The sequence below is a fragment of the Nannospalax galili genome, unplaced genomic scaffold, assembly GCF_000622305.1.
Source record: "Nannospalax galili isolate Female #2095 unplaced genomic scaffold, S.galili_v1.0 scaffold996, whole genome shotgun sequence".
NCBI lineage: Eukaryota > Metazoa > Chordata > Mammalia > Rodentia > Spalacidae > Nannospalax > Nannospalax galili.
Genome location: NW_008339436.1, coordinates 2,572,452 through 2,583,281, shown reverse-complemented (window position 1 = coordinate 2,583,281; position 10,830 = coordinate 2,572,452). Strand labels below are relative to the sequence as shown.

The 10,830-nt window shown below is 44.7% G+C and overlaps 1 protein-coding gene across 1 annotated transcript in view; it reads right to left on the bottom strand.

Moving 5' to 3' along the window:
* Positions 1 to 215, bottom strand: part of Vstm4 (V-set and transmembrane domain containing 4) — a 106,272-nt gene extending 106,057 nt beyond the window's left edge. The window contains exon 1 of the mRNA XM_008834138.2: positions 5 to 215. Within this exon, the coding sequence (XP_008832360.1) occupies positions 5 to 215 (211 nt within the window). The remainder of the gene's footprint in view (positions 1 to 4) is intronic.
* Positions 216 to 10,830: the final 10,615 nt, after the last annotated feature.

The following is a 10,830-nucleotide window of genomic DNA, read 5'->3' as shown; positions in this document are numbered from 1 at the left end:
CCGCCGTCCGGCGCTGTGCCGCAGGAGAGCGCCGCCGCCAACGCCGCCACCGCCGCCCCGGGCTGGCCCGCCCCTCGGCCGCCTGCCACCGCTGCTGGGTCCCTGGGTCCGCGCCGGGCTGGGGGAGCGGCCTTCACATCCACTGGCTCAGAAGGTCGGGTGTCCCCTTTCACCACGCCCATGTCTCGGATGAGAAAACTGAGGCTCTGAGCCATCTTGGAGACGCCAGGCTTGCAGAGCTGACCAAGTCATTGCTAAAGAGGAGGGGTTCAGGAGGCTAGACCGGGGTTCCTCCGCAAGCACCGACCCTGGACCTGTGGCACTCACTTCCCAGGGGCTCTCATTGAGGTCCAGAGCAGCTGATGGAGAAGCACCCCAGTGCTGCCTTGAACTTGGAGGAGATGGGGGCTGGGTGGGATCCCTGGAAATTTAAAGGGTACAGAGGAGGGTTCAGAATAGGTGGGAACAAGGAAAAGAATGGCCATTCAGGATTCCACCGTCCTGCCCCTGGTTTTGCAGATGTTGAAAAGCTTTCCAGGTGGCCTTCTAGGATGAGTTTGTAACCTTCGTGTGCCTCAGTGCCCTCCATCTGTACTGGGGCAATAGTCCCAGCCCTTCTGGGGTGTTTATGAAGCCAAGTTGAAGTTTAGCAAGCAGGGCCTGACTATGAACGTTAGCAATCATTATTTTTTGTTATTTGAGGTAGACTTTGGGGGGTTTCAGAAAAGAGGAGCAGCAATCAGCAGATGAGGCCGCATTGAGAATGGGTGCCTGGAAGAAGAGGAGGAAGAGGAGGAGAAGGAGGAGTTGCAGGAAGAGGAGTGGGAGGAAGAGGGGAGGTGAGGAGGAGGAGGAGGAGGAGGAAAGGAAGGAGGAGGGAGAGGAGAAAGAGGAGGAGAGGAGAAGGAACAGAAGGAGTGGAAAGAGGAGGGGGAGGAGGCAGAAGCTGGGCATCCTCCCACTTAAAGGGACTGAGGAAGGTTGGGAGAGGCATACATCCAGAGAGATACTACCATTGGTGAGTACTGACCCAACCAGGGCAATTCCCAGAGGTACCACCCACTCCTGATGCTCAGGACAGTGGGCTTTGTGAGCCCTATGGGATCTGCCCATTGGGTCCCATGAAGCAGAGCTCCCCAGGGGCTGCACTGACCATCAGACAGCCAAGATGGAGGCAGCAACTCCTCCTCTGAGCCAAGTTTGTGGAAGACTGGGAGGCACTGATGGCAAGTCAGTTTCAGGGCTACTGGGTCAACACCAGGGGCAAGAAGTAAGGACACACAGGACCTAGTAGCATATGCCTATATCCCTGTTAGAAGGGAGGTTGAAGTAGGGAAATCAAGTTCAGCACCAGCCTGGGCAACTTACAAGCTGTTGTCTCCAAAAGATTTTTTTTTTTTAAAGGGCAGAAAACGGGGTGGGGATGCAACTCAGTGATATACTGCTTGTCTGGCATGTGTGAGGCCATAGTCGTCCCCCGCCCCCCAGTCTGGGACCAGGGTCCAGGGTCAAATGAATCCTACAGTCCAAGAATGCAAACATCCCTTCAAGCCTTCCAGAAAACAGCATTGAAACCATTTTGCATTTTGCATACATGAGCCAGTGAGCCTACCTTAAGGCCCCAGACCCCATTTTACAATTGAGTAAACTGAGACTCAAAGTAGTCATAAGACCTGTCCAGGGTTCTATGAGTCACATGATTTATTTTTTCTTTGCACGTGTAGTGTGTGTGTGTGTGTGTGTGTGTGTGTGTGTGTGTGTGGTGTGCATGAGTGTGCAGGTGCATGCACCCATGTGGGGACATGTAGAGGCCAGAACAGGGCATTGAACTCCTTTCTCTGTCTCTCTCCTCTTTTTTGCCTTGAGACAGAGTCACTCACTGAACCAGAAGCTCACCATTTTGGCTAGACTGACCGGCCGTTGAACTCTAAGGGTCCATCTGTCTCTGCCCCCTCCCCCAGTGCTGGGGTTACAGGCACATCCAGCCATACCTGACTTATTTACTGAGGATTTGCACACTGAGGATTTGAACTCAGATCTTCATACTTACAGTGCAACTGTTGTAGCCACTGAGCCATCTCCTCAACTCTGGCCACAGAAATTTGTGAACTGACAACTTTGATCCTGACTACTGTCAGTTCATTCCTGTAGCCCAAGGCAGTGCTTGGCAGGGTGGGGAGAGGATTCTGGAAGATAGGTACTAGATCTGAAATCAGACCTACATCCCATACTAAACAGAAAAGGTAAACTCCAGGTTCAGCAAGAGTCCTGCCTCAGTACATGAGGAGAGCAATTGAGGAAGGCATTGGTCATCAGCCTTGGGCCTACACACACATTCACACACACATGCATGTGTACTCTTAGACACTTCTGCCCTGACCACATACAAACAGGCATATACTTACACACCACACACACACACACATGCAAAAACACAAATGTTTTATTTTATTAAAGATATGTTTGGTTTTATTTTATTGGTATACTGGTCATAAGATTCTATAGCTGTTATCTAAGATATCATGTTATCTAGCATACAAATTTTGGTATTTCAATTTTTGTGTTACTAGTATAAAATGATCCCACAACTTCAAAAATGTCGTAAAATAGAGCTCTGAGGTTTTATTTATCTAAACTGAAGACTTGGGCTTTTGGAAAATTGCTGTTTTAAACTCTTAATACTTTGGAAATAGGAGATTAAGACATTTTACACAGCCTGACAGTAGTGTCTGTAATGCCTGCACTTGGGAAGCTGAAGCGGGAGAATTGTGAGTTTGAGGCTAGCCTGGGCTACAAGGTGATAGTGCATAAAAATTTAATTTAAAAAAAATTAAGGCATCTCATCTCACTCTCCATGCAGAGAAGTGAAGACTCCCAGATTGGAAGCTTGGAGCAATTCCAAGCTGAAAGGTTATAGAAGTGATAGATGGTAACTGACAGAGGTCTAAAGCGGGCAGGATGGTCCTGTGGAGGTGTGGACAGCTTGATTGTTGGAAGTGACTGACACGTTCCAGAACAGGACAGTGAGACCCCAGTACTCCAGAGCACTCTCAGCCATGTTCAGTCATAAACTAATAGAAGAAGCAACTGGATTTTCTAAACCATCATGTAAAACAACTGCTGTTAGACTTTCATTGCTATTATAACCGTGTATGTGCTTAATTTATAAATGTGCTGTTTCTCAGTTGTAAGGCAACTATAAACGCAGATGTTTATGTTCAAGTTGCTTAAATCACTTCAGCAGCAGTGACTAAAATCAGCACAGTTTTTGTGAGTTCTTGGGCATAAAAAAGAATGGGGCACAAAGTACCAAATGCCACAATGGGGAATTTGCATGGGATTCTCACACTCTTCTCCTGGGACTGACAGCACCTCAGTTCACAGTGACATGCTTGCACTTGGAGGGTTCCAGAATGCCCTGCACAGAATGTGAATGCCTTTGGTAATTGTGCATGATTTGTGGACTTTCTCCTGTGTTCTGCCTCAAGCTAAGTGGTCAGTGCCAGTGAAAAGCCACGGGACACACATACACACACACATACACACACACACACACACACACACACACACACCTAACGAACACATGCACATACAGGCTCTCCGGGCTTTGTGATCTAGACATGACAGTTACAAACCTTCGTTTCATCTTTCAGCTCAGCACCCTCCTCATCCATATATCTAGATGCTCTCCCGGTGGGGTATACTGGTCAGTCTCAGCAGACAGGAAACATGGCAGGCTTTAAGTGCAACCATGCACTCACACCCAAATCCTCCTGAAAACCCTGACATGTGACTACACAGCTGCTTGCTGACTGGAGACCACTTCCTTTGAATCTGCTGAACTTCAGCTGATTATTCCTTGAGGTCTATGCCTACTCAGCAGCATTTACACCCCAGACTACTAAAGGGATGCTTTATGTTTGTGCCTCTGAGGATCCTCAGCCAGGAAGGTTCCCTACCTGAAAGGCTCCCACTCCCTAGAGCCTTCCTACTCTGGCTTCTGTGCCTCAGATTCAGTCACACGGACTGACACAAAGTGCCACAGGCAGGACTCATTAAATAACAGAACTGCATTGTGTCACAGAACTAGAGGTTAAAAGTTTGAAAACAAGGTCTGAGTTTCACATCTTGACCAGGTTGGTTTCTTCTGAGTCCTGCCTTTCCTCTTGGTGATTGATGGCCATCTTCTCCCATAGTGTAGACCCTACATGTTTCCCCCAGGCCCATAAGTTAAAGGATTGTTCCCTTGTGAAGTGATGGAGCCTTTAGGAGATAGGGCCTAAGGGGCTGGGAAAATAGCTCAGTTGGTAAAGTGTTTGCAGTGAATGTAAGCACAATGCCCTGAGTTTTGTTGCCAGCAACAATGTAAAAAGCTGGTCTTGGAAGTGTACACTTTCTTTTACTTATTTATTTATATTTTATGTGTCGAGTGTTTTGCCTGCATGTATGTAAGTGCACACATGTCATGCAATGCCCATGGAGGCCAGAAGAGGGTGTCAGATCCCCTGGAAGTGGAGTTATGAACAATTGTTAACTGCAATGTGGGTGCTGGGAAGGGAATTAGGGTGCTCTGCAGGAGCAGCCAGTGCTCCTAACTACTGAGTCATCTCTCCAGCTCCTGGAGTACACACTTTCAACTCCAGATGTGGGGAAGCAGAAAGAGAAGGAGCCCTGGGACATGGAAACTGCAAGTCCCAGGTCCCAGTGAGAGGCCCTGTGTCAAAAAAAACCAAGATGGATGCCAAGCTTGGTGGCACATGCCTTTAATCCCAGCATTTAGGAGGCAGAGGCAGGCAGATCTCCATGAGAATGAAGTCAGCCTACATAGTAAGTTCCAGACCAACTGGGTCTACAGGGAGACCCTGTCTCAAACAAACAAAGCAACAAGATGGATGTTGCTTAGGAAAGACATTTGAGATTGACCCAGTCTGACCCTCATATGCACAGGCATACACTCCATGTGCAGCCTTCACATGCATGTGTACCTGCATACACACACACACACACACACACACACCTGAGAGAGAGAGAGAGAGAGAGAGAGAGAGAGAGAGAGAGAGAGAGTTTTAAATCACTGGGTGCATGGGCCTGGTCTCTTCCATGTTCCCCCATAGGGATCTGCCTCACCATAGGCCCCAAAACAAAGGACCAACCCTTAAAGGAAACTATGGGGCCTGGTCTCTTCCATGTTCCCCCATAGGGATCTGCCCCACCATAGGCCCCAAAACAAAGGACCAACCCTTAAAGGAAACTATGGGGCCTGGTCTCTTCCATGTTCCCCCATAGGGATCTGCCTCACCATAGGCCCCAAAACAAAGGACCAACCAATCATGGGATGAAATCTCTAAAACTGTGACCTAAAAAAACCTTTTTTTTTCATAAGTTGATTGCCCTAGTTATTTCTTACAGTGACAGAAAGCTAACAGCCTTGCTCTGTAGAGATCTGTGGCATAATCTCCTCCTGTAAAGTCACCAGTTGTATTGAATTAAGACCCATTGGTGAACCATAATGATGGTTGTGTTTATTAAATATTTTATTGAGCTATAATGCATATGCCATAAAATTCATTTTAATAAACTTTTTTTGATTTTTTAAAATTTTATGTATGTGTTTTGCCTGCATACATGTAAGTGCACCCATGTCATGCAATGCCCACAGAGGTCAGAAGAGGGCATTATTGGATTGCCTGGAACTGGAGTCATGGACTGTTGTTTGTCACCATTTGGGTGCTAGGAGCCTGGGTCCTCTGAAAGAGCAGCCAGTACTCTTAACCACTGAGCCATCTTTCTAGCCACCAAATTTAATTTTTTCAAGCATACAATTGAGTGGTTTATTATAAATTATAAACTTTGGTAACCATTACCCCTATCTAATTTCAGAATGTTTTGATACTATAATAAGAAGCAACATATATTTGCAGTCGCTTCCCTACCTCCCCTTCACTGGATCCCTGGCAACTGCTTACTGCCTCTGTAATTTGCTTATTGGGTATTTAATAGACACAGGATCATACATTACAGTCTTTTACCTATGCTCCTTTCACTTTGCCAATGTTTTCAAGACTCATTCATGTGTAGCATGGATCAGCTCATTTATTTCTAATATTATTCAGTACAGCTGAATAATATTACACTGTATAGATATATACTGTATAGATACAGATATATCCATTTGGTTTTATATCTTCATCATTTGATGGACATGTAGCTTATTTCATTTTTTATTTTATCATTTTTTAAATTTTATGTGTATGACTGTATTGCCTGCATGCATGTAAGTGCACCTGTGTTGTGCAGTGCCCACAGAGGTCAGAAGAGGGTATTGGATCTCCTAGAACCAGAGTTAAGGACAGTTGTTAGGTACTATGTGGAAGCTGAGAACTGAACCCAGGTAGCCAGTGCTCTTAATCTCTGTGCCATCTCTCCAGCCCCTTGTTTCACATTTTCATATCATGACCAACGCTGTTTATGAATATTTCATGCAAGTTTCTGTGTAGACATCTTTTCAAGTCTCAGAGTTTGCATCTGCGGTTCCTTAAGCTTATAGCTTTAGCTCATATGTTGACACTTTTCCATTTTAAATACTATACACATATACATACATATGCATATGTATATATATACATGTATGCATATATGTATGTATATATATGACATGAGGTAGAGACTGCAGATATCAAATTGTCTTGGCTTCAACTGCTGGAAAGATTAATTTTCCCCTATTGGATTATCTTGGTATCTATATTAAAGAGCAACTGATTCTCTCTCTCTCTCTCTCTCTCTCTCTCTCTCTCTCTCTCTCTCTCTCTCATTTGTATATAATACCTTGTTTATCATGTCATTTATTTATTATTATTTTTATGTGTATGAGTGTATTGCTTGCATATGTAAGTGCACCCATGACATGCAGTGCCCAAGGAGGACAGAAGAACGCATCAGATCACCTGGAACTGGAGTTATGGACGGTTGTTCACTGCCATTTGGGTGCTGGGATTCAAACCTGGATCTTTTGCAAGCACAGCCAGTGCTCTTAACTGCTGAGCAATCCCTCCAGCCTCATCATGTCATTTTTTATGAAGCAGAACTGGAGTTTAGTAAGCAAAGGTTTTGTAGATTCAAGCACAGACATTAAGAGAATGGGAAAAAGACACATAGAAGATCAGTTGTGCACATCCTAGAGTAGGCATGGGCTCCTCAAGAGTTGCCTCTCATGTCCTTTTCATGTATCGAGATAATCGTGGTTGCTCTTTCAATATGAATTATTGCTAGATGTAAATTTTAAAAACTATTCTTAGTTCAGAGATGAGCCAAATTCAGTGAAAGTGAATTATACCTTTTATACTTGGTTAAATTTGATTAGTATTTTGTATATATGAATTAATACATTTTGGGAATGACTTTTCTGGGAATCACAAATTGAAATTTTGCAAGTTAATCATATTCTTTGAGATCATTTAGAACTTTATGTTCAACCTGTTCTCCAACTGCACACTCAGCTTGTTTAAATTTAACTAGCCTTTAAGACAATGTAATCAATCTTACCATGCTTTGGACTCCTGATGAAACTAATTCTTTAAAGCTAAGCTGAACACATATTGTTTATCTTATACCGTGTTCCCTATTGTGACTCAGTTATGCCACTGACTCAGAACAATGCATATGTGAGATGTGGCAACTAGACCTAAGATTATTACTGAAAACAACAATAATGTTGAAAGCCATGTGTCCCCCACAAGTATTGGAAGCAACATGCTTGGTTGATGATGTCGGTGGTTCTGTATGCTGTCCTGAGTTAGTAGGGTCAGAAAAATAACTCCTTCCCTTGTATACTCTGGTTAAAGATTCTCTAAGACAAATTTCTACCTTCCTTTCTCATTCTCTGACTGATGTGCTATTCAATTAATATAAGAGACCTTTTATTCAAGAGGATAGAACAAAACAATTCAGAAGGAGCAGTTGTCAGAACAGATCAGGCTCACTCTTGGTTTAAATGATTCCAAGAGATGTTTTTTTCTTTTATGCAGCATGGCTTCAACACATCTTTAATTTTTAGTACTGTCTTTGCCAGGCTTTGTTTTCAACTTTATATAAGTTTTGGAAAATGAGTTCCGTTTCCCATTTTGGGAAAATAAAGAGTTATAGTGGTTCATTATCTTAAATGCTAGAGATCCCTTGAAAACTCTGGAGGGTTTCTCTTACTCTGCTACTAGTCATGAGGGCCCAGATCTCTGTAACCCAAGATGTTTAAACCACAAATGAATACCTAACTTTGTTGAGTTAAAGATTGTTAGGAACAAGTTATTTCTGAAGAATAATTTTATCCTTTCCACTATCTGTGTCAACTGAAGCCCTCCTTCAAGTTTGTTACCCAAAGCTCTTGTCATCCTCTGTCCTAAATGCCCTCATCTCTTCCCTGCTCTCCAGCTGCTGCTGTTTCAAGTAAGGCCATACAGTCTGTGGGGCTGACATGTTTGTTTTCCTAAGCACCTTGCATCTGTCTCCCTGTTCAAGCCTGAGTGTCAGTGAAATGGTTAGGGCACAGTTTGGAGCCAGGCTGCTGGGTGTAAAGCCTGGATCTGTCATGTACCAGCCATATGACCAACGACCAACAAAACATGATAATGCTGGAAATTATATCTCATTGGATTGTGGAAAACATATATGATTTAATAGTCACTTAAAACAAAGCAAAATCCTTAGAATACCCAAGTTATGTGATGAGCATGTGCTTTAAAGGTTGAAATTCCAGACTTTAGCTGCTGTAACTCACCTTAGTTTCTTCAACTACTGAATTTTAAATGAAAATGCCTTCTTCCTCATTGGTGCTATTTCTGGTTCAGCAGCACCCTCTTGCCTTAGATTGTCCTTCTGATGCCAGAGAGATTTTCTAAGACTCTGACAATTCGAGTGCCCTTCACAGTACATTCAGACAACTTTATACAACTGATACAATCCTCATGGCTGATGCCCTGGAACCAACAGAGGGCATATGTCCTACGTGAGGGCTGTGGGATACATCATGGACTCAGCTAACCACGCATCTGAAGGTGACCACAACCATCTCCACCCTAAGTTCCACTTTCAAACCAGCTCCTTTCTAGATGTTTCTCAGACTCAACATTTAGCATCCCAGCTAAACTCCTCTTCTTCTTTCTTCCCTTCTCTAATTGACTCCCACTATTCTTTTGGCATTCACATTCACCTCCTCCCCAACACACACACACACACACACACACACACACACACACACACACGGAAGATCCCTGGAGGTCCCCTCCCTCACCAAGCACTAGCCACTTCCCATAGTTCCCAGCTTCTGAATTTCCTTTGAGTGCCTCCAGCTGCCAGATCTTTGCTGGACCCTTGTTCTCTGTGATGCTGCTCTTCTCTGTCCTTCACCATGTTCACCACAGAGCTCTTTCACAAATGCAGTCTGACCTGCTTTGCATTCCTCAAGAGCTCCTTGGTCAGGTTCCAGGATTTGGGCTCTCACGCCCTCCTGGACCTAACTACTACCCTGTACAACGGGACACAAAGCTACTCATCTGTGTCCAGCCAACTGTTCCTTTTCAGCCCTCGCTGCCAGGTTCCTCAGATTCCCCCGGCCTTCTCTTGCAGTCTCTTTCCCCACCTCTCTACTGGGTTATTTCCGTTAGCACATGCTCTTGTCTCTCTTTTAGTTTCCTTTTGGTCCATCTTTGCATTACCAGCAGGGTGATCTCATGCTTGTCTCTGGATGTTTGTCATAGGTCCAAGCCTGACCAGTGCCCATCTGACCTCTGCCCTTCTCAGCCACTGAGCCTGCTTCATGAGAGCCAAAGGAAATGGCAGCAGCTTTATCCTCAGCTCACTCTGCTCCCCCAGCCTCTGACATTGCTTCCCATTCCTGAAAGCATCTCCTCTTATATCAATCGGCTTGGAAGAAAAAAATCCTATGAAATACCCCTTCACCATTTCTTATTTCCCAGTCTACACTACCCTTCCCCACCCCACCTCACCCACCGGCACCAGCTCCCTGGTTAGCCCCATCTGTCCACTATTGGGTTTCTGTTAACTTCCTCATTTACAGTTCCAACCTGGACTTGTTTGGTAGGTTCTAACTCTAGAGCCCTTTCATACTGAATATTTTTATCTGAACCTGCCATTAGCATTTAGAATTCACCATGTTCCAACTGACCCTATCACCCTATCTCAGAACTATATCTACATATCCACATATAGGCCATGCTCATGCACAGGCATGATCACACTAGACAGGTGTATGGTCACAGACACATTCACACACATTTGTACACACATACCAACCTTGCCCTAAAGTCTTCTATATCAGCCAGTGTACACTGTTTCTTGCTGGGGAACTGAAGACTCCACCTTGATGTCCCCTTTCGCTCATCCCCAAATCCTTCACACATGATTCCCCACATATGTCTTGAATGTACCCATTTCCTCTTGCCCTATCCGAATTACCCCCATCCCTGGCCTGGACTTCTGCACTAGGTTCCTAATTGCTCTACCTCTCACTTTTTCCCGTCGCAACTGGCCCAATCTCTATACCCTACAGAGGGCTTTATTTTTGAACCAGCTGCACTTAGAGTGAGGCACAGCAGCATGATGGAGAAAATTCCAGAGAAGCAAAGTGTCATCCAGAAGACAGAGAAAGGCTGTGTTCCACTTGAGATACGTGAGAGTGCAAAGTGTGAAATCTTAGACGCAGAGAAGAAAGGCCAGTGTGGCCAGAGCATCGCACACCAGACAATCCTAGGGCAGCATGAAGAAAAGTGCAGAGGATGCGCTCTGCAGGCCAGGGAAAAGTGTTTTCATAATCACATA